General features: G+C 35.0%; 1 protein-coding gene across 7 annotated transcripts in view; it reads right to left on the reverse strand.

Annotated features, from left to right (window-relative positions):
• LOC111414045 (homeotic protein spalt-major-like) overlaps positions 1 to 6,824 on the reverse strand; it is a 77,292-nt gene extending 70,468 nt beyond the window's left edge. For 4 of the 7 annotated variants that reach the window (XM_023045204.2, XM_023045202.2, XM_023045207.2 and 1 more), the window contains exon 1: positions 6,015 to 6,823. In XM_023045204.2, coding sequence (XP_022900972.2) covers positions 6,015 to 6,093 — 79 coding nt within the window. In that variant the 5' untranslated portion in view covers positions 6,094 to 6,823. Of the gene's footprint in view, positions 1 to 6,014 lie in introns of all 7 variants that reach the window. The other 3 variants (XM_023045205.2, XM_023045203.2, XR_011640537.1) reach the window with 2 other exon arrangements.
• Between the last annotated feature and the right edge of the window lie 18,903 nt (positions 6,825 to 25,727).

The following is a 25,727-nucleotide window of genomic DNA, read 5'->3' on the forward strand; positions in this document are numbered from 1 at the left end:
GGTTATGATTTGATATACTGTTACATCGGTAAGCTGTCGTCGGCGCATTCTCACGATCTTCGGGCGTGACACTTTTTGCTCAACTTTTTTTCTTTTTGAGGGAGTTTTTTTTAAAAAAGAGATTTCACCATGAAAATATCTGATAAATCGTTTCCGTTCATCACTACAAAAAAATTATTTAAAACAATAATAATAAATTTTTATTTAATTTAGATGAGGTAAATGTTAAAATAAAATAGTGATTCATCAAATTGTTCATTTATTTATACTGTAGTCATAGTCTATATTCCTTTACAATATTTATAGATATACAATGAATAAGAATAAAATAATAAAATCATTTCTTAATCATTACTTATTTATTCGCTGAACAAAGTGGACGTAATTTACATTAGAAATAATAACACTTATCCAGTAATATTAATAAATATTTATATTTTAACCCACGTAAAGACGCCAACATAAATGTTTTTCGTTTCGTAAGACAAATCGTACCTTTTTGTATAAAATTAGTAAAGATAACAAATAACTTTAATTCGAAAAATTATTTTCAAAATAATTTTTGATATTAAATACTATAATCTATTCTATTTAAAGTATTACTTTGTGTTATTATGTCGTTGAAATTTTGTAACAATTTATTGTTTATAACTCAACAACCTATTTTGGCAATTAGAAAAGTGGAAGGAATTATTGCCGCCCAAGAAGAACATTAAGACTTGTTTTCAGTTTACTGAACTTTAATTGAATAAGGAGGAAATTTTTGTAGCTGAAAAGACGGGTCAAGAAAAGTGTCCATCATAACACCAGGAGAAATAGTAACTGTTACTGCATGCTATATCATTGAAGGTCTTTTTCTTGAACCTGTATGGAACTGTGCGATTAACATAAGGTACCCGACAAATACCCGAAGAAATACTCAGAATGTATGCTTATAACCTAAAAGCTATAATAAATAAATAAAATCACCATTTTACCGATTTCTTACTTAATCTCACACCGATTTATTCACTACTTTTGATCAACAAGTTGTTCCCTTATTAACGTACGATGAAGGAGGTATACATCTATTGAGGAGGTATTGAAAATTCTGACTCCATTGCCCATAATACTTATAGAACAAATACTCATAGTAGAAATATTAGTAGATGTTTTTTATCAAATAATACATTGGGGATGTTTTTAGTTGATTAGTACCATTTTGACACATACCAATACCTTTTTTGTATTTCCTAGTATCTTTGAAACACTTTCAAAAATCGTCAAAATCAATTTTTTTAATTCTTTCACTCTATTTAAGTATCGTAGAGATATTTTTAATTGATTAGAATCACATCAAACAGCTTTTTCCACATTATAAAATTTTTTTAATTTCTGCAAATCATCCTCTTTAATGTTATTAACTTCTTTTGGTATTGTCAAATAACCTTAAAGTATTTCTAATCGATTAGTACCATTTTGACACCTACCAACAAGGTTTTAATTCACACCAATCGGGTTTACCAACGTTTTATATTGTAATTTCTTTAGTTTTTATCATATAATCTTCTATCATAGATGATAATTAATATGTTGATTGCATGAGAATTCTACATATTATAAAAATAACTTATCATATTTCATATATGAGTAGGAAAGATGAATATGGAAGACTGAATAGGAAAGAGCTTTAATGGTCTAAATATGATCGTGAAATTTCTTGGGGAAGTAATTGGTTGTAAATGTCATTCAAAGTCGTTTAATTAACTGGAGTGGCTTAACAATAAAGTTGTTGGACAATCAAACTTATTTATGGTACATTAAATCCTTATTAAATTTGTTTTAAAATCTACGTTATTTTATTATATCTTAATTTATTCTTGAGATACGTTTTCTATAACATTTTAAGGATATTTTAAATTGATCGTAAAAGTAATATTCTCAATGATAAAATGATATTTTGAATGTTATGTATAATTTATTATTACTTACTATATATCAATTCGCAAAAATTACATCACAAAATTTCCTAAAACGTGTTTACTTGTGATGTACTTGGCAAAAAGCCCATGTTTAATGGAAAATCGATGATTACAACCTAGAAGATAACAAACTAACAATGAATGAAGATGTTTTAGAAGCCGTGAATTCTCCAGGGAAAAACTTTTGGCCTAATATTTAGGGCGATACTCGCAAAACAATCTAATATAAAATAAAATGTTGCAAAGGTATTTTAGGTTCTATAAGATAAAAAAAAACATCATAAAAAGATCGCAAAAGCGCTTCATGATTGAGTATGATAGGAGGCGTAATCAGCTAATAATGAGTGAAGAAATTCGAAACTATTTTTGATTTTAACCAGAATAAGACGCGCAGTTATTTAATATCTGATTCTTGAAAAACAGGAATATATTTATTTACACTGTATCAATTAAAGATTAATTAAATAAGTAAATTAAACTAAAACTGGCTACTTATTTGATTTTGATTTAATCTTGAGGTTATTTACACTTTATAGTTTTGGCATTGCTGAAACTTTTTTAATGATTGTTTCAAAGATCCTAGTTGGTCCACCTTCATTAAATAAAAAAGAATTGTAAATCAAATTCCTGCTTTTTAGGTTTTTAAATCTTAGTTCTTACTGGTTTTGAATTAGGACATAGATTTTTTCATTTAACTCTTGTACAGGCATAAATTAATCGAGATGAATAGAGATATGAATCATTTATGATTCAACATAGTATATGTTAATATAGATTTAATTAATTAACAATGAAAAAATTACATCTTGTCTATACCGAATAAAATATATCAACTGTACTTTTCTCTATAACCTATGAAACATCTGTTTTCTGATAGTCACCGTTTTAGGCATAATCGTTCTCTAACCACTCACGAGTTATGGACTCACCACAACACGAATCTACGCGAGAGCGTCGAAAAGCACCTAATTACGCACATTCGTGGAAAAATTATCGTCACAAAGGACAGATATAGCCTGTAACAGCTGAACCTTGTTATACACATACACATGTATCCATGTACATACGTATGGATAAACGAATTAGCGTGATTTAAAGGGCTATGGCCACTGCAACAAATTTTTATATAAAAGCCGAGGTACATTCCGAGGGATCATTTTCAGTGCAACAGTTGAAACAATTGGAATGAGTCCACGATTAGTGTAGTCGTTTACTTCTTTTTGTTTGTTTCACGAAAGGTTAATGTTTGGTTAAAAATATTAAATATAATAAAGGTTTTCAATAATTACTGAAAGCACAATCTAAAACATTTTATTTCTTAATTTTGTCAAAGATAGAGCTTCATGAAAAAAAATGTATGGTGAAACAAGGCAAAAGAACAAGTAACTATAAAAAATTTGTTATACATCCAGCTGTGAGGTCTTGATTCAGCGCTTCTATTTATTTTGAAAATAGTGATGAGCAATTATGTTGTAGACGCTGCGTAATTTAGTAATTATGCCTGGAAAGGTGCACAAATGTTTATAAAAAAATGTGGGTGATACAATATGCGTTCAATTATGTACGAGGTTGTAACTTCATTACTTAACTGTTTAAAAATTGTAAAAAAATACTACTTATTCTAATTCAAAAAATGTCAAAAAAGTTTAGCTACTCGAAGTAAAAAAAGCTATTTTATACTCAGAATTAAAAATTGTATAGACTCTTTTCTGGAGTATCATAACGTCCGCCATCGTGCAAAGCATCAGAACAATCGATTGTTAAAGTACAAGGCAAAAGACTCACAATCTGCCACTATAGTCAACATCCACTAGAATTTTTTAGACCAATTAAAACAAAATGGTTGATAGTTTAATCATTAATACTTTATAAAAATTATTTGCTTATTATGGATTAATTAAAATAATAATACCAGACAATGAACTATTAAAAGGAAAATTAAAACATTTAAAGAATCCAAGTCAACTTCTTGAAGAAACGATCTTCGATATGGAGGAAATAGAGAATAGGAAGCATACTGACGAAATAAGATATAGAGATGATACACTGGAAGCATTATCAAAAATTATGCCAAAATCTTTGAAGCTTAAATAGGAGCTTTATCCAAAACTCGTTAGCTACCGCTTAAATATTGGCAATAAAAACTTAACGATAAAAACGAATGTCTTAATCAACACATCCCAACACATGATCCAGGGCTTGATCATAATACAACAACAGAAATAGGTGGACTTGATGAATTTTATGCTAGAAAATACAAAATAATGTTGGTTTATTTTTCGGTTTGTTGATATATGTGTGGTCAATAGTTAGTTCTAAGTAGCGCATTGGAAAAGATAATAGTTCGTTTGAAAACTTTAAATTGGCAGCTTTAATCGGAAAATCCATTAGAGGTTTTTAGCGTGAGAGCTTAAAATACTGACATAAAGGAAAAAAGGGCCCTAAATTACTAAAAAAAATCCTTAACTGGATATCTGCTGTTGTGATATAGAACGTTTTTTTTAATTATGTGTAAATCAGAGGTGAACTTAAATATCCAACTTCTAATTTTAAAGATTCCACATTTAAAACGTTTAAATCATACAATAAAGAATTTAAATTAGTTTTGTTAAGAATTTTTAACTGATTCTAAAGAGGAGTAATTCGAAAGAATTTTCTACATGTATATAAGAATAGTAACAAATATAATCTATAACTAATATCTCCATAAGATCAAATATTATTGAAATTTAGGATTAAAGTATGAAATTTCTGTAAAAATATCTTAAAAAAAATTAATTAAGCTTTAATGATTAATTTCTTTTTTATTTAATTGAAATTTTCACACTTCTAAGAGTTAATAAAAACTATTTAATCCTACAAATAATTTATTTTATAAACTTGGATTACTTATTCTTGCAATTTATGGTAAATTTCCAATAGAAATTAATTTAAATTTTTAAAAGTCATTATTTTGTTATTAAAGATTTAATGAATATCTCGCAAAAATCATTCGGTCACCAACAAAAACTAAATTAATTTTTTTTGAGTTATGACGCAAATTTAAATCACACAATCTCCGCTGCGACCGAACGACTTTAAAAATTTCTAAATCGTCTATTTTTAGAAACAATTAAATTCTAATCACAAACATACAAAGTTTTTTTTTTAAAGTTGTTTTCTTAATTTTTTTTTATTAAGAACACTACAAACTGCTTCTCGATTGGCAAAAAAAAAGAGAACATCTTGAGTATCCTGGTTTCGGATGTCGCTCAAGTACCGAAACGTTGAGCTTTCAAGCAGTACGCGATGCCGGCGCTTTTGATGCACTGGCCAAAGAGGAGAATTTCAATTTCCCGAATACCGATGGCAGGCGGCGGCTAAATTGCGGTAATAAGGACAAATTACGTCCAATTTATATCGCAATGATATTTTTAATTTACTGTCAGCAAAAACCGAACTCTTATTGTAACTGGATTGCGAGTTGACTACCGACGGCTACTTCACTTTCATTTCTTATTATGTTTAAAAAAAGATTTTTTTTTATAAAATTTTAAAAATTTATTTAAATAAAATGATTTTGATGAGGGCAATTTTTTTTTATGTATAATTATTAAGATTTACTGTTAATTAAAAATCGACCTAAATGCCAATTAAAATTCGCATAAGAATTGGTTGATGGAGAACTTATGACATGGATCGATTGTGTCAATTTAAAATTAATTGATTTGTTTTCCCTAGTTTTGAAAATTATTGATCGTTATTGTAAGGTCTTTAACGATTTATTGATATTTAAGAAAATTATTATCTTTTTTTTAATTAAAGTTAAATTACTAGCACTTAACATAAAAATTAGATTTTTGCCTTAAATTTATTTAATTTTATACAAATCAAGGTTTGTGATCATTAAGATAATGTTTTATAAATAAATACAAATTGGGTTGTATTAATAAAAAAATTTCGTCCAAGGTGACCTCGAGTTATTAAGAAAAATAATCATCACTTTTTAATTTTTTTGGCAAATTAAAATTCTTTTTAATTCAAATTTTTGGGAAACTTTATGAATTTACTCACCAATATTTTGTGGTGTTGGTGTGACACCATCATCCTCCTCAAGATGCCTGATGGGCCTGCTCTGCTTCCTGCGAGACATGTCACTTTACAAAATACAAATACCGTCGTCGATGGAACGAAGCGCGTGCTTTCACAGTCCACAATCACTGTCCGCACGCGGTGGTAACGACGCGGTCGACGCACAAGAAGCATGCATCCGTCTTCGGTACACCTTGCATAAAACTTTGTTGATGATGATGATGAAGAATAACCGCGACGGTTTTAATCGCGCGAGTCAGCAGTTATGATGTGCTGGTGTTTTGCTCATGACCGCTTTTTTGATTGGTCACAGGTGACATGCGAACTCTTCGGCGTCGTGATGCCGTCTGCTTGCTATCGGCGTCGAATGGTGGGGAAGCGACGCCGTTTACGGGGCGTTCCTGCGCCGACGCAACCCTTTTATAGGGTGTCCTATCCGACGACTATCCCTTCGACTACACAACCAGGGGTTTTTCTTTAACATTTAGTTCATTCACGATGACGATCACAAGTCCTCGTGGTAAAAAAAAGTAAATAAATAAATCACGTTCACCACAAAACTTCAAAATTACATCAAAAACGTCCTGATTAAAAAATAATCCATGGTTGACTTTAAAGTATGTTTTAAGTGTTTTGAAGAAAAATTATAATTTCACTTTTTATCACTAAATTATAACTAATTTTTTGGGTTAATATATTCAAATTTTTTTTGTTGTTGTTTGACCGTGGAGCTTTTAGCGTGGGCGATTGTTGTGACAGCACTGTGCAGACTGTTGAGCGTCTGGTCGTTCTCCTGCTCTCCGAGTAGCGTTTGAGTAAGTGACGGTGGTCCGCCCAGCCCCGCCTACTTGATCACCTGGACCTGGTGGAAGGGACTCATTCAACGACGCTCCACCGTCCGTTCCGACGATCTCTTCGACGCCGATTCATAAATCACACACTCTCGGTGAATATTAATCAAAAAATAAAATAAAGAAGGGATGATGTACCTTCGAGAACGGATGATAATTCTTCACAATTTATCGCATCCATACTAAGTGTTCGAATGGGATACTATAATTCTTCGATTGATTTCAATTAAACCATAAAAATTTAGCACAATCTTCTCCAGTATTGCAAATAAGTATAAAGCAGAAATTAATTATTAAGAAAGAAATTCGATTTTCACAACCTCGCCTTAAAGTTTGTTTTGTGCCCTCAATGGTCCAAAGTGAAAGTAGAAAAACAAATTTTTCATTAAATCTGAACATTAAATTAATCTATTAAGCAAAATAAATAATAACATGCATAATTTTCAAATATCTACATAAGGAGTTAAATCGTTACACTTGAACTAACGCAGCACTGAAAGTGAAGCTGCGAAGAAGTAAAAGTACAGCAAAATAAGTAGGAACAACTAAATTTTGTCCTTGATTATAGAATAAGGTGAACTCAAAAATGTAAGTCTAATTTCAAAAAGTGTATTTATGATATACTTTTATTGTTTTTATTGACACTTTTTGCTACGGCGCAAATGTGAATGATGTCATATAGGAGCTTATCCAAAGTAATAATTCTAATTAGAACTTTTCATTTCAGAAATTTTCAAAAGAATTTCATATGATGCCAATTTAGCGTAAATCATAACTCTTGCAGAAAGTTGTAGTTACGTTGCTGCTAAACAATTTAAGAGCAACATGATTTTGGTCAAAAGTTCATATAACAAATTTTGAAAAGTTCTTCGAAAAATATTTGCCAAAATAAGATTTATTTGTGTTCATGTTAATGTTTATTTTTACAAAAAAATAATTGTAGGTTGAAATGATGAAAAATAATGAAACTATTTATTTTGTTATAGAGAAAGCTTATTAGTGATTTTTTGTCTAAATAGTATCTCTAATTTTATGGACTCTAACAAATAGAAATGAAAATTAGAAATGAAAAGTGATACTTGACTAAATTTAAGATATCATTCAACTCATGCTATAATTCCAAACTTATACAGAAATTAAGTCTCGCCATAAATGACACAAACAAAATTGTTACTCGATCATTTTATCATAAATAGTATATTACAGTATAAGTGAGGAAACTATGACTTTTCATCAACACGTATGCAGGATTTTTTGGAAAGACATACAAGTTAGTGGAAAATATTAGTTTCCCACGTCTGCTGTATAGCGTTTTCTTCAATCCTACTATTTAGAGAAAACCCATCTTAAAATTCGATAATTCCTGAGTAATTTCAGGTCGGCGACGACAGCAGTTTTTGACATTGTCATTGATTGTCATGCTCTTAATTGATATAATATGTAAACAACCATTTGTGTCAAATTGTTAATTGTCATCATTATGAATTATTATTATGATTATTAATGCAAATAATAACTTTCAACACTCGTATCCAAGCTAAAAACTGACAATTTCGAAGGTAGGATTGAACAAATAATATTTTCATTGTAAATTTCTATATGATTACAAAGTTCAACGTTCATGTAACATTTTTTGTTCTACACAGCATTCTAGTTATTGGATTAGTAAGGGTTTGCGTAAAATTATTTTAATAATAAACACTTTAACCCATACTATCATGCCTGATTAAGCCGCATAACATTTGTAAAACATCCATACAACAAATATACGGTTTTCTCATCTGGATAAATAAATATTTGTGTTAAGAATTCTGCATTCTGTACTACATGGAAATAAATTTCATTATTTTGCATAAATGTACTTTGCATTAATAACATTAGCATTAAATGAAACCGCTTTACATCAAAGACTGTGAAGGTAGAAATTAATGATATAAATCAAAATAATACAGATCAAGACTAAAAATACTTTCTGGAGTTTCAAAAAATTGTAGTTCTAGGTCTTGTATTAGTTTTAGTGATAGTGCTAGTGTAATACTAGAACTAACATTAGACCGAGAAGATTCGCATTTCGCCGCACGTCTTTCAAGACGACTAAACCCGAATGATTCTAGTTCTAGGTCTTGTGTTAGTTCTAGTGATAGTGCTAGTGCAATACTAGAATTAACACTAGACCGAAAACTAGAAACATTCGGATTTAGCCGTACGTCTCTCAAGACGGCTAAACCCGAATGATTCTAGTTCTAGATCTTGTGCTAGTTCTAGTGATAGTGCTACTGTAAAACTAGAACTAACACTAGACCTAGAACTAGAAGATATAAATCAAAATAATACAGATCAAGACTAAAAATACTTTCTGGTGTTTCAAAAAATTCTAGTTCTAGGTCTTGTGTTAGTTCTAGTGATAGTGCTAGTGCAATACTAGAACTAACATTAGACCCAGAAGATTCGGATTTAGCCGCACGTCTTTCAAGACGGCTAAACCCGAATGATTCTAGTTCTAGGTCTTGTGCTAGTTCTAGTGATAGTGCTAGTGTAAAACTAGAACTAACACTAGACTTAGAACTAGAAACATTCGCGTTTCGATACTTTTTCGTTCTAGATCTAGTGTTAGTTCTAGTTTCAGTTCAATAAAAATATACAACATCGTGATATTTTATGCTAATTAGCGCTACCTACCACCTACCAGCCGTCTTAAGAGAGGTATGGCTAAACGGAATGTTTCTAGTTCTAGGTCTAGTGATAGTGTTAGTCTAGTTTTATTTGTTATTCAGCGCTAGATTATTGTATATTTTTATTGAGCTATAACGGACACTGCGTTCCCCGTATTGATCCGTTATATCAAGGTTTTACCGTAATTTCAAATTATATTGACATACTGCATTTTATGTGGGACAAAGTAAATAGGTACACCCTGATTTCTATGAAAATATATTTTTGTATATTGCATCTTAAGTTAAATTCACTGTAGCAGCGAGTAATACGCCTTATTTATCAGAAAAACCTTAACCTCCTTTTTCAAATTTTCGTATTTAATTACTGCATTAATCGAGTTAGGCAGTTTGTTGTATAATTTAACAAAACAATAGAATAGCGCCTTCTCGAACAATGCTGAGGAATGATGCTTCAAAACAAATAATTTATTATTTCTCGTTTCATACTCATGGGCAAGAAGCGGACAGCGATGGGGGTGATTATGTACAAAACATATGGCTTTAAAAATGAAAATCCTAAGAAAAGTTAACATTTTTCCTGTACGGAAATAGGGACGACCTTGTCGTCGAATGATTCTATTTAGCTCTATCCCAAATGATAGTGTTATAATATTCCAAACCTGAGTATACAAGGGCATAATATACACTCAAGATACCACCGATATCCAATGAGCTTTTTAACTTTAGATGTGCAAAATATGCAGAATTAAATTTTTTCGAAACGGAGTCAATATGATCGTTAAAGGCTACATTATTATCAATTGTTATACCCAAAAATTTGGCAGTAATTTTTAATTTAATGTTCTCTAAATTTAAAGGAAAAGCTCTACGATGCTGAAATCGAACACAAATTGTTTTGTTTAAATTTAAGATTAATCGATTGCTGTCACGCCACTTTACAAAAGCATTAACCGTATCCGTAGATAACATTACAAATGGAAAAAGACAAATAGATTAAGAATAATAAAATTAAATAGTATGATGCGAAATGATATATGATGGTTTCCAGGAAATTTTAACGTATTTAGGATATACTTTAACTATGCAGACATATTTTAGTACAACATTACCTCAAACACTTCATCACTTCTCACTCTCACTCAGAAACTTAGAAACTCTCACTTAGAAACTAAAATCAGCATGGTTAAGAGTATACTGGAATAGTAAGTTGACTCTAAGTAGGTCAACATTTGGCATACGTTGCAATTATCTAATATTATTAATACGCTTGTATACCAAAAAACTACTCATTATGATACTATTCCCAATTAAAAAAATAGAAGAGAAGAAAACAGACAATATTTTTGAGACTGATGCTTGCTCGCTTGATGAAGACGAGAAACCACTGTCATTCAGAAACGATTATTTGGAAATCTTCCAAGAATTTCTCAATAAGCTTGCTAATAATGCCACGCTTCAAGCATGGCCAGCACAAGCGGGAAAGAATTAATTGTTAAAAAATACACACGGAGCAAAATGAAATAGAAGAATGCTAAATATTTTTATAAAGCTAAAGGGTCGTTCTTTTGATGCAACCTATCTAGTATAAAATGGCAAAATCTTTCAAAATCGAGCAAAAATAGCTCATGTTACCATCAGGATATTAGTACTGACCCGAATGGTACTGATCGTGCCCAATCTGTTTTGTAAGTCTGAATATGAGCAAGTCATAAATATATGAAGTCACCATCATAACACTGGATAAAGTTCACGAAGGTGACATCAACACTGGGTCAATGCGCAACAGTGTCCGAACGAACCTCATAAATCAATACAAACCTCAATCCAACCAATTCAAGAAGTGGGCCCATATAATACCTTGCTAATCCTGGATAAAATTCGATAGCGACTTAATTTCCAGCTCACCCAATGTAAGGCAGCCCTCACTACCAACGGAATGCTATTGATTTCAGAATAAACAAAAAAATCATTACAATCTTGGAATTGTCAAAGAACGATTGCCCAAGCAATCTAAGTCAATGCGAACAATCACCGACAGAGTTTTTGGAAACAACACAACGTGTGCATTAGTTATATTACTCGATAATTCTAGAATTTTATTGCAAACACTCAGCCATTGGGACCCTTTTTGTGTTGCATGCAGATGGATGCGGAAAGTAACTGAGGTAGTACTTTAAGAAGAATCGGAAATGTATCAACCGAATAAATTGAAGAGTTTTATGATCACCCGGCGCTTCTTAATTTCCAAAAGTCTTGAGTTAATGGGAAAACCAGCATTCCTAATATCTTATTCGCACCTGTTGGTATTCAAGAGAAGGGAGATCATTGCAATTTTGTGTTTCTGGACATAACTGGACTTTAGAAGAATGTAATATATTGTTGGGATTTTGAGTTAATCTGACTGACGTAGAGGTTGAGGACTAAGCGTAGGTATTCAACTTTTTTTGCATAATTTGTTCAATATTTCGCATAGTTCGAAAATCAATAGTACTTCAAGTACGATATATCTGATGGAGATGCACGAATCAAGGATAATGGACGCAGAAAAGAATAGACAACATAATTGAAACGTAATTGGATACAATTTTCAGACGTTAGAGATATATTATACGTATTGGATTGGATCTTTTCCTCAAAAGTAAATTTATGAAATTCTTTTATGGATTTGTATAATATTTTTCTACAACAACATAGTCAACATTCTGATATTTGTTTACTAATTTACACTGAGTATGGCGTATTCAGAAATAAAATAATAAAATTCAATAATAGCTCGATGAATAAGCTATTACTGCACACATTTCGAAATCATCCTACCCAAAAAAATAATGTTCATTTAATAATTCTAAAAGCTTCTTTTCTCGTTAGACAGCAATAAGGAAATAAAGCGAAATAAAAAAAAAGTGTTAGAAAAGGAAATCATTTTATTTACTTTAAAGTATTTTTAAACTGTAGTACATTTGGATTATGTATTTTTTTCTAATGACAAAGCCACAAATTTAATTAATCAATTTATATTGATGTAATCACAAATACAATCACTTTATTGAGCAACAGGTTTTTATAACAGATCAAAATGTTCAATTTTGAAATTGCTTTATGGATATGCAAACAGAGTATAGTCAGATCTAACCCTTCCAAAGATATGTTAGGGTGGCGAGGTGTTTATGAAACGGGATAGAGTCCCACGGGATTTTTAGGGATTGAGGGGGTGCACCCGAGACGAGATCGTCAACATTCGCGCCTGCTGTTTACACAGTCGGCCAGATTTATACGTCGAACCGTCGTCGTATATGCATGTATATCTCGCCGGATATGCGTATGATTGAGTCAGAAACTTATAGAGCCTCCCTTCTTGTTTACCATCGAAATAAATTGACATTTCAATATGCCGACGTGGTGGCTACAAAACCCACAAATAGTGTTATTGAAGTGAGTATAAATTTCAACACTTCTGGTCAAAAAGCTTTTTTACGGCGAATAAATTTGATTCAAAGTGAAAATGACGAGTAAGAAATTCCTTATGTGAATTGTCCCCCATATTGGGGGTACGTTCCCATCCGCCTGTCACAGTCGAACAATAACCGTGCCCGATTTTAATACGCGTCTTCCTCCGAGAGAGAGTAGAGCTTCGGACTTTTCAATAAATCTGTCAAGGGGTCCTCGGCGGGACCGCAGCGCCTCCGCATGCAAATCGTCGCGCCCCCCTTGATCCCCCCGATGATATTCGGGCATTTCGGCCGCTGTCTTCGGCCTCCAGATGGACGGGATACGACGGCGAAACGAATGGCCGTCGGTGGGGACAAAGGGCGCACGAGACAGTAGCCGATGACAGATACATAATATTGTTATGGAAATATTAATACCGACGTTACGAAGAAAGGGATCGTAAATTCCTTATGATATGACCGCGACCTGTTTCACCTATCGATCGCCCTTATACTCGATCGTAACTTAAGTCCCAAGGAATTAATTTATTACCAACGACGGACCGTAAATAATGATTGCTCGTAATTAGGATGCATTTACGTCGTTGTTCTCCTATATGGCTAATGGGAAAGGCAAATGCCTACGATAGCAATCGTAATCGGTACCGTATTTGCAAGTAACACAGTTTTCCTTTGAGTTTATTCATTCAATCGTAAATATCAAACTTTCTTTCTTCATTTTTTCTTCATTGAAACGCTTTTAATACGATTTCTGTATTTTAAACTTGTTATCTCAACACACCATTTTATTTATAATATAATGGGAAGATGTCGACAACGTCGGGGCTCTTCATCAAAGGGCCCAATTATTAGGTAGCGATTATGTATCGGTGGTTTGTACGCACAAATCTCGTTCGAAGAGAAGCAATAAGGCGGCCGGCGACATCGTTATGCTTTCTTCAGGTTATCTGGGCGCGCCCAGGTATATGGGGCCCTGGGGGCATTATTTATGGGTCACCCCGGCGACAATCTGATATAATCACACACAATCCTAATCAATGTTAATTTATAGCGGTGCGCGCTAATAAACATATATGAACCCTTTGTTTCACTGCGACACCGCACCGGACGTTTAATAATGAGGGGACCCCAAATCCCGATTCTCTGAGGGAAAGGGGGAGTACAAGACAATTTGGTTTTAAGTTTCCACGAGAGGTTTTCATTCATTAAATTATACAGAAAATGTTTAAGTTGGTATTATGTGAATGTCGTAGAGATTCCTTAGAAGGTATTGTGGAATCAGATTGGCACCCAAGAAGAAGAAGATTACCGGCAGATGTCTGCGGGTCGGGTTGTGGTAAAAATCTCGCCTCGATCGCTATGAGGTTTTTGTCGAAGAGTCGAAGGCAGCGGCCGTCATATTTGCCAGTTATGACTATCAGCAACACTAACACGTGTGCCCTGGAGATCCGACCGCGGAGATAGCGATAGCAGGGGCGCATAACTCGTCGCAACAATGGTTCGAAAAACACATGCCGGCCAACTTGTTTTCATATCGCCTTGCTGCATCCCCATATGAATTATTTATTTTATGGGAATCCAGGCTGACGGGAATGTCCAGCATGCGAATCCGGACACCTCGTCAAGGCCTACCGCGACGCCCGTCACTATTTTACCTAAAACAACAAAATCCAATAAAATTTGCTGATTCAGAATGCCGCGTTTCCAACTTTAGAGAGTTTACTAGTTTATAGTTTGTTCCATCTTGGGTGGTTGATCCAAGTCCCAATCAGTAAAGATTTACGTCTAGACGGCGACATCTATATCCAATCAAAATCGAAATTCAATTATGCATCACTTCCCCGTAGCCTAACAACCGGACCTCGTCCGGAGATACCAAATCGAGGCGATGCGGCGGCGCCGTCGTCAGCTTTTCAAGCCGCGAAAATTGCGATTGCAGAATTTCCCGAAGCGAAGAGAGAAGGCTCCGACTTCGGCTCCGGTCATACATAATTTAGAGGCAGCAAACGTGCAAGTCGAGAGCGCGGCTCATGCACATGGATGCGACAATCAAACTGTCAGCGGGCAGCCGTTTACCGAATGGGGCCGCTAATAAGCGGTCCGCCGGGCTCTTGTTAGATGTCGCGCTCGTTGCCGTTGTTGTTACGCGGCGAGATGGCGCAAGAACGTCTGTTTTCTTCGTCCCCGATCTGGGGCCCCTGGTTATGATCGGCGGCGTTACGAAGAACCGCAAAAACCGACTTTGACGAGTCGCTGAAGCGTCCGATCGACGTGAAGCATGTTTTGTCGCCGATCTTGACGTGCCTGACGTTGCTTGTACTCATTACGTCAATTGATTTGTTGAATTCGATGGCACAGTTGAAAAAATTCTTTCTGGATGTTCTTTGGATCATCAGATTTTGATTGCTTTATTCACATCAAATAGACGACATTTTTATACGGTTATTAAAATTAAAACAAGACATGTGGAAAATGCTTGAAATTGTAGACATAATACGTCAGAGGAACATTCTGTCGGCCCGGTTCCCATTAAGGCCGGATTTTAACTTTCATGTATTCGAGGAAGGCTCGAAAGTCTGGCATTATTCAGTGTCCGCCGCCGTATTGTTCGCAGGGCCCTAAGTCTTTTCCCCACGATAAAAATTGTCGTTTTGCTAAATACAACGAAATAACTCAGGACGGGGGACAAGTAAACTAGTTCTGTGACAGGCCGCCCCGTTCGGAGAGGCGTCTTCGGCCGGGTCGGCCCCCGGCCCGCGCTCGCTAACAAAACTTCATCTAATTGGCCCGTGGGACGATATAATATAGATTTATGTTCACTTTTCGCCAAAAACTGGATCCCCGGCCTTGTGATTTGTGTGCTTTGATCGTCGTGCAACAGACTGTCCCGGTCCCACGTCTTCCATGCCTTCGCCAATTATTTATAAGCGGTTATGCGTTCAGGATCGGCACCCGGCGAAAATAACCAAAAGAACCAATCTTATATATATATCCTCCTACGTTATAAAACTACAAGTTACATTTTACAATTTACAACTTAAGTTATATCGATTGCACTGGTCTACAGTGGTTTTGTTGCCCTAGATATAACATTGATTTTGGACATATTTATGCTCACAATTCATGAAACTATCAATGAGAGAGAGAGAGAGAGAGAAATAATCTTTATTGGCTACCGGTCAGGAACTTTGAAAGCCCTGATCTTTCCACCTTACAGTATTATGTAATGCATTTTGTTTTACTTAAATAGTTTTATGTTTCTTCTTCTGTTTTGTCTTCCTTTGGATTTGAAGTGTTTGAATAGTTTTATGTTGTTGTCTAAATCTATACAAAGATATTTAAGAACGTTGGAAGGTATCACCTTGATTGTGCCATAAGTTGGAACATGGAGAGATTGTTAGTCTCCAACTTTTGAACCATTTTAGCGTTGTATCGTACAGCATTTGAAAGTTTTCGGTTGCTTTGACTAGTGTGGTGTTGTCTAGTGTGGTGTTGTGCACAGTTTTGGGTCAAACCTGGTCAGGTTTTCTGCATAGATATCGTAGCAAAATATATTGTATAAAGTTGGAGACAGGATTTCTCTCCTACCTTTACTTGAAGTTGTTTTTTTTTCAGGTACTCTTGACATTCGTCTACGATTTTAATTAAGGCACCATTGACGCCTGTTTTTTCCATTTTGTATAATAAACTCTTATGCCATACCGTGTCAAAGGCTTTATTTATGTCTAAGAACAGTGTAATAGAGTTTCTTTTTTGTTTGTGATTTACTTGTATGTTATTCACTAGTGTTATTAACGGATGAGCTGTAGAGTTTTGTGGTTTAAATCAAAACTGGTATGCTTTCGAAGATTTTGCCTATCACTGGAAGGAGGGTTATTGGACTATAGTTCCTGGGTTGTGAATGGTCAGCGCCAGGTTTGGGGATTGCTATAATGGAACCATATTTCCATATTTCAAGGAATTTTCTTGACTTTAAGCAGTAGTTGTAAGCTTGACGAATAAATTTGTGCGCGGTGGGATTTAGATTTTGTAATAGATGCTTAATAATTAGATCTGTTCCAGTAGCTGAGCTTTTCCCTTTTTCACTTGTTGTATATATATGTCATCGTCGATGTCTATGTGTATCTTCATTGAGTCTTTGGGATTCGCTGAATCTGGTATACCATTCTTCTACTTTTGCTAGATTGTCGTCGTCAAATGTTGGATCGGTTTTACAGGTAAAGGCTTCTTGAAAGTGTTGGGCAAATGCTTCGCTTATTTGATCATCTGTTGTTGCACGTTGCAGATCATTCAATTTTAAAGTTGGTGTGTTCCATGTTTTTTTTATAAGAAGGAACTCTTTTTATTTTTTGCCAAAATGTTCTACCTTCATCGTTTTCGATTTCTTTGCAGACTTTTAACCACTCATCTATGAATTTTTTTGTTTAGATTATTATATTCTGTCTTTTTGGTTTTGTCGTTGTTTTTATTTTAAAACGAATGGTAAGGTGATCAGAGCACAGCTCACCTGTTAAATGTATATTCGTGATGCTATTTCGAAGATTTTTAGTGTGTAAAATTACTAGCAATGATTTTGAAAGATTTGCTCTCGTTTTTTTTTAAATCTTTATTTTCGTATTACATTACAAAAATCGGAAAACAAGAAACAAAATAACAGATATATTTATAATGTCAGTTTTGTTTTGAAAAGTTGGGATACATCGAAGTAAATAGAGAGGAAAATGTCGAAAAGATATGTTATATTTCCATAAAACACCTTTTATGAGCTTTTCTTTTATAATTTTTCAGGGGACAATCTCTTTTTAAAGACCAGCAGTAATCTGCCATCATGTGACAATCCCATCGACCCTGATACCTTTCCTCCATCACTTTTAGATCCTGGTGGAACCACTCTCCCTGTTCCTCACTATAATTTCCTAAATTATCCGGAAATTTATACAATTTTTTTATACAATTTGCTCCTAGAGTCTGAAATTTTGTCAGCATATCTTGTACAATTCTTTCATCATTTGGTGCTTAGGAAATTTTCGACTACCAACACAAAACTTTTCCAAGCTTTACTTTCCGGAACTGTCATAACTTTAATAAAATCTGTGTCTTTCATCAATTGCCGTATTTGAGGACCATCAAATATTCCATCATTCAACTTTTCCATACTAAGTTCCGGAAATTGTCTACAAATGTAATTAAAACAATCTCCTTCCTTGTCCGACGGTTTTACAAATCAACTTAAGTCTCCTCGACAAAGTCTGTGATATTTCTTTTTTTGTTATATATACACCGCAAATACAACAAAATAAATCACTCACACGAACTCATGTTTTAAAAGACAAGACAAATATATGAGACTGGACATTCAGTAATTGAAAGAAAATATTAACACATGACAACCTATCCAGATTCACGTGTAAGTACTCCAATATTGTAAAATAACTGAAGAAATAACTGAAATAACTAAAATCACAGCTGTTCTGCGGAGCAAGGGGTCTGAGAGTGTGGATCACGTGATGTTTGTATGCGCGAAAAAGTTGCGCAGAAGCCTAATCATGGCTGGGAAAATAAATTTTTTTACTAACAAGCCGATAATTGTTCAAAATATAAGATATATAAAAATCATAAAAAACAGGAGCACATTCAGTACTTTCATGAATATATTCGTAATCTGGGTACTTGAAAACTTAAACATTTGGAAAGATATCCAGGGCAACAAATTGTTGTTAATCGAGTAAATCCATTTAAGTTATCTATTACAGGCAAAGAAAAAATTGATACTACTTGTTCTATCCATATGCCAGAGTTGCAAAACAAATAAAATGATAAATTGTTAGGGTTCGCGTACAAACTGTCATTCAGCACGTTAACTTCTGGGTCATGGTAAATAATTGCAAAAAATCGTTGTAAATCATTTTATTCTCTGTTAATTAATTTTTGATTAAAAATTTCTTCTAAACGTCTACAATACAACAATCGCTTGTCCAGTTCATACAAGAACCCACAATGTGTACAAGGACGACGTGATATGCCTGATACATGAGTGAGGGACCGTAAAAACAAACGGCGTCCGCGATCGCGTCGCTCGTTAGCAATTTATGCGCGTTGTATGTATACCACCTTGTCGTGGTATATTCCTACGTGTGTTTAATTAAAAAGCAGACGTTAAATGCGGGTCAGAACTCGTCGCAGATTATAATAAATACATAAACCGCAATAATACGCCCTGACCGTTTCGTAATTCAACAAGTTATATTTAAAGGATGTCTTCATGTAATAGTGAGAAAACTGACGTTTTTCTGTATTCATACGTTATGACACGGGGGAATTGATTAATGAAACGGCTGCAGGAGGTTGTTTCCTTCTTGAAATCGTTTGTTATGTGGGTAAATAAATTTTTGTAGCTCGTACCTTTTCATTAAAAGAGACAGTACAATAAAACCATGATATAGCAGACAAAATATATGTATATTTAAATATTAATGTTAGATATAATCTAACTCGGGTTATTCCCTAAGTTGCTCTATTCCATGTTCACAACTAATCTCGGGGTATTCCCCGTCTCTTAAAACGGCTGAATCCGAATGTTTCTATTTCTAGCTCTAGTGTTAGTTTCAAATTAAGTTCAATAAAAATGTACAACAATCTAACACTGAATAATCACTAAAACTAGGGCCAACATTAGCACTAGAACCAACACTAGACCTAGAACTAGAAACATTCGGGTTTAGCCGTCTTAATAAACCCGAATGTTTTTAGTTCTAGGTCTAATGTTGGTGTTAGATAATTAGCTCTAGATATCGCTATATTGTATATTCTTATGGAACGAAAACTACTAGTTTTACACTATCACTAGAACTAACACAAGACCTAGAATTAGAATCATTCGGGTTTAGCCGTCTTGAGAGACGTGCGGCTAAATCCGAATGTTTCTAGTTCTAGGTCTAGTGTTAGTTCTAGTTTTACACTAGCACTATCACTAGAACTAACACAAGACCGAGAACTAGAATCATTCGGGTTTAGCCGTCTTGAAAGACGTGCGGCATTAGTTTTGCATTAGAACTATCACTAGAACTAATAGCAGGCCTAGAACTAGAATCATTCGGATTAAGCCATCTTGAGAGACGTGTGGTTAAATCCGAATTTTATAGTCTATTCAAAGCTTTTACAATTTTCTTTTGTAGTGAATATATTTTTGTTAATACGTTTTTGTTAATAAATTGTATAAAAGCTTCATTTTGTGGTGTTTTTTAGCACTAAACCCACCGAACAGCTGAATTACGATCACCCCAACTTTTAATTAGTTAAAATAAACCCGGTAGTAAACGGTGCTTCCATAACGATGCAGTGAGGTGGGATAATTTTAGAGACCGAGATAGACTCTGGGTAATATTTAAGTAACTGTAACATTCCTGAAAATTGATGGCGGCGATTTAGAAAACTACCGAAGGCGGGGGAAATCGTACGACGAGAGGTTGGGCGAGGGAGAGCGGGAATGAGAGCCGTTTTTATTTCAATATAAACCGCGAGATTTATATTGTCTCGACCGTAGGTGGTAGAGACAGATTAAACACAGAAGGCAATTACCGTCGGTATATTATCGTTTAAAATAGATCGTTCAAGGCGTGTAAACACAGACAAGTAGCCGGCGCGAAGACGTTTTTAAAAGAAGAGGCTATCGATGGAAACGCACCTTATATCTCGTTTTTACGCGGAAGCTCTCACGTATTTCGCGCGGCATTTTACCGAACGCAAAGGGCGATTCAAAAATATTTCCTCACTTCCATTATTTACACGCGCAGTCTATAAAGACCACATATTTTACGTCATACAGGTTATAAATAAGCGCTTTCCGTACGGGCGAGCGTTTGCCATTCATTCCGCTATCTTAGCTCGTTGGAATATTTCCATTTTTATGTCGCGATGAATGGATGGGTAATTACATCGCAGCACGCCACGAGAGGGTAAACAAATGCCAACCAAAAAGCTTATAGACAAAAGTTTTCATTTTTCAAACATTTTCTTCGCTACCGTTCACTAGACATTCGCTATTATTCTTCTCGGGTATTTTCTGGAGCGTATCGAACAAGCGAAGACACTTTTAACATAATTAGGACTTGAAGAACCCCTGCTGCCACTATTGTATGACATCATACTAGACGCAATCTTTTGTCATCGACTACTGTTTTGAGTAAAACTAAAACCTGTCTCGGAACGGTTAAATGATCACAAAGAGAGGGGACACAAGACATAATCTTGTGGTACGGATGGGTTGCAAAATTTTACAAGCTGGATTATAACTGTTGGGTCAGGTAAAATAGGATGGGATCGTTCAAGTAAATATTTGTCATTTTTAAACGAGAAATCTAACCTACCGCTATTTACATTTCGTCAATAGATACAAATAGATCAGTCGAGTTAACTAAACGATACGGACAATGTTAGTGCTTACACTGTACTAAAACGAAAAGTAGGTCGTATAATTTTGAATTCTCAATGACTACGACCATGCAGATAATCTAAGTTGGGAACGTTTAGGGTTGTTTAGGTTTTGTAAAACGACCACTTTCGATTTAACGACAATAAACAACAGCTCGTTTGCAGGCTACCTAATTTTATTTATCGGGATTTCCTCGTCTCCGTCCATTCAACGACGCATAATTAGCCGGTAATAGGTACGTATGTGTGAGCGGTAGTTTAATGATATATCAGCCTCTAATAAGGCAACTGGTAAAAGTAATAATAACTCAGCGTACAAGTAGCGGCCATTCGGCATACAATACTGAAATTTATCGACGCCCAAAGCAGTAAAGAACGTTTTCATGTGTCCGCGAACGCGGTTCTACCGCGAAATCAAACGGCGTTGCCAGGAAAGTGCACCTACCGGGTATAATTGGAATGATAAAGCGCACTTTCAGTCGGTTGTGAAATGAAAACGAGGATTAGTGGGCTCCGGTCGGTCGTACATATTTAAAGACCCAAGGATTTCCTTTCTACGTTTCCATAAAATTTGACTGGATTTCGATATCATTGGAAGGCAACCTTACCCATAACGAAAACAGTTGAAACGGTCGCAAAGGGGACCATTTCCATCCGTATAGGAACCGCGACGAACGTGCACACGTGCGATCCGCAAACGGATCGGTACGTGCAGAAATGTCCATAATCTCCGATAATCTCGCGGCTCGCGGGGTCCGCGTTTTCCTGGAAGGGCGGCTAGATATTGGATAAACGTGTGAGGTACGAGGCCGCTCGGCGCGTCTCTCTAATTCTCTAAAATCAATTAAAATTTTCTGATAACGGGATGTTGAGCGCTCGAGCGTCTATTAGACCAAAAGGGGACATGCTATAACAGACATGGCACGGTTAGCGGACGCTTTCATTGAGGATATCGAATCTGCCGTGCAGATATGTATGACAACTGGTTATAGGAAATTGTTCCTAGGAGAAATATTGGACTCGCGAACCCGTTCGCTTCCTTGTCGACGCTTTGTTTCCTTTTTTAATGAGTGTAACGACCTGGTAAGAATTCGTTACGATCAAGGCGCTCCGAGAGATGAATTCTGCATCAACTTGACGGATAACGATGTAGATCTGTCTTTTTGGTATTCTCCCCAGTTTTAAAATCACCTGGGAATTGGTTAACGCTGATCTAATAATGTGATTTACTATGTGCTTAACTTTCTTTACTTTGTATGATACAACGAAAGTGTTTGGCACTGATTTTTATAACACGATACTATTATTGTACCGCGCCATTATCACATACCAAAAAAGCTTAAACGTACGAGAATTTACGTCGTCTTGTAATGTCACAACCATTTCCTGCAATGTCGAAACGTGTTATTGTTCGGTAAAGGAATTATGGGAATTCGCCCGGCGTTCATCTAATAAAGCCACAATAAAATGCCGGATTAGAATAGTTAGGTGGACGTCGTATGGCGAAATGATTCGTTTTTATTTTATACTAGCACGGTATAGGAATTTTTCAACCTCTCACTGCGTAACCTTTGGGTAAAAAAGGCCGACAATTAGAACAAATCTCGGTACAATGGCGCAAGCGTTCAAATCGCGCGCGTTTCGCAAACGTGCGAGAGCGTTTTATGAAAAATGTCGACGATGAACACCTGTTCGGAACGAAGGCCGCCTCTCCGCGAATGTCGCGACGATATACCTCGCGGTAAAAAATGTATAATAGAGAGGGACCTGGATTTTGCAACGGTAATTATTTCGTACCGTAAACGCATCGCGGCCGTTTCATTAACCGCCTCGTCCACTGGATATGGATAATAAACGACTCGCAGTTATTTTACATATGGGGACACCCGCTTGACGACGTAAATTTCATTTATGTCCATGTACACACGCATATCGACCCATTACGGTTATTGTTTTCAAATGGCTAGCGTGTGTCCGCCTGATTTACTGGGTCGGGCTGCCCAGTTTATGGCCCCGCGGTGACTTATGATTTATTCTTATACGGTAAACCGAGATCGATGCGCTTAATTGTACTGGAATTTTCTACTCTCGATCGTGTCGGACGCCGATACGATGAAAATGATTGTAGCCCGTCAATCACGTTGATTGATATGATGCTGTATCATACAAGCCGAGCTATTTCTATTGTCCCTATCTGAACGATGACGACAATTACCTCGACTTGGTTCGAGGAGACATTATCATTGTCTTTTGTAACAACCAATTTGATTTCAAAATTTATTTCATTTTCCATTCGTCCTTCTAGAAGAACAATAAAAGATCATTTTTTTAATTTGTATTAATTAAATGTCAACGATTTAACATTAAAGCGCAAACTTGCGAAGCAACTTCGTACATCTTTCTGTAGATACGTCGCTGGGCGTTATCTCAATCTCGTTCAATTTACAATTATTTAATTACGCGATATGGGGACCGCGACAGCAACGACTCCTGGTGGCCGGCAGCGGCGATAGCGACCCAAAGAACTGACACAATCGTCCACCACCGAGCGCCGAAGAACGAAGAGGAGAACTCGCGGACCACACGGGAAGCGCGCGCCGACCGACGCATTAATGACCATTCGATGTTGCTATAATTTATGTGGCCGTTCGGAACGTGAGTGGGAAGCTAACGCAACACGCCCGGCCTTATTATCTTAAGTATTAGATATGGGGCGGTCTAGAGTTGTACCACCAATTATTACCTTCACGTCCAATCCTATTCCAGACTGAGATCTTTACAGCTACAACGAATGATCTCAGAATGTTCAGATGCCATAGGAATAAGGGGTATAGCCAATACTTTATTTTGTAGTTATTTAACGGACCGAAGGCAAGTACTCAAAGTTAAACGCAAGTACAGATCAAACAATTAAAAATGGCGTGCCTCAGGGAACAGTTTTGGGACTCATGTTATTTAATATTTATATGAACTTCTGACGTTGCGGGTGATATGACATTCTTTGCTGATGATACTGTTGTCATATACTTAGATGCAATATAATTAAAATATTTGATTGGCTTTCTTATAATCGTTTGACAGTGAATGTGGACAAAACATTTTTCATGCCATTCTCGACCTATGGTAATCAGCTGCCAGTCTACGATGAGTTGGCAACAAACACCCTATGCATCAAATCCACACATAGTTTTCGTTATCTCGGAGTGGTAATTGATAATCACTTGTGGTGGGACACATTACTGTATAAAATTCAAATATCTAAGCTCTATAGTCAATGCTTATCACTTAAAGACATTGTATCATTGTTTGGTAGAGTCGAAGTTGTGCTATGGAATTTTGACATGGGGTGGTCTATACAATACTCTATACTAAGAAGATAAATGGTCAAGAAAAACAAGCAGTTTTAATATACTTTAACTGGATAAAAAATTAAAAAAAAAATAGTTTACAATTCGTCTGACTAGTTTTGCCTTACAGGCATCTTCAGAGACTTCGTTAAAAATGTGAAGTTACAAATCATTTTTAACATTCATTTTTAATAACGACGTAGTTCAACCATTTTTAACTCGTAACGTGCTCGTCTTCATATTTTTAAAATTTAACTAATTTCTGTAATATATTTCGGAATTAAGAAAGGTTTTTGGTAACATGGATGTAACTTCACATTTTTAACGAAGTCTCTGAAGATGCCTATAAGGCGAAACTAGTCAGACGAATTGTAAAATAAAAAAAAATTTTTTTCAACCAGTTAAAGTACATTGAAACTGCTTGTTTTTCTTGACCATTTATTTCTCCACTGGTAACATGGATTTAATCAATTTTAACTCATATTATTAAGAAGATATTAGGGAAGGAGAATTTGTGCCCATCTTATGTCTGGAGTTTGGAATTTTGGATGTCCGGAAGTTATTTATATTTGAGGTTATAACTAGAGCTCGGATTTTGATGCAGTCATATTATAGAAAATATGTATAAACCTTTTTATCCGAAATATGTAAAAAATATGCAAAAATATGTGGAAATACGAAAAAATATACCTTTTTTATAGTTGTTAAATTATTGTTTTGCAATTTTCACATGTTGTTCTATTTGGGACTTCCTCTCACACGGTATGTTAAAAAAGAATAATTAAAAAAGTTAGCCATAGATACTCAACATGAGACTATAAAACAGATTCGTACCTATTTTTCATTGTCAATCAAAAAATGGGACATCAAATTTAATTTAGTTTTAATTTAACAGTTTTCCATTTTTTTTAACTCATGTTAAAACTAGTGTAAAAGTTTATGA

Source organism: Onthophagus taurus, chromosome 6 (assembly GCF_036711975.1).
Source record: "Onthophagus taurus isolate NC chromosome 6, IU_Otau_3.0, whole genome shotgun sequence".
NCBI classification, from domain to species: domain Eukaryota; kingdom Metazoa; phylum Arthropoda; class Insecta; order Coleoptera; family Scarabaeidae; genus Onthophagus; species Onthophagus taurus.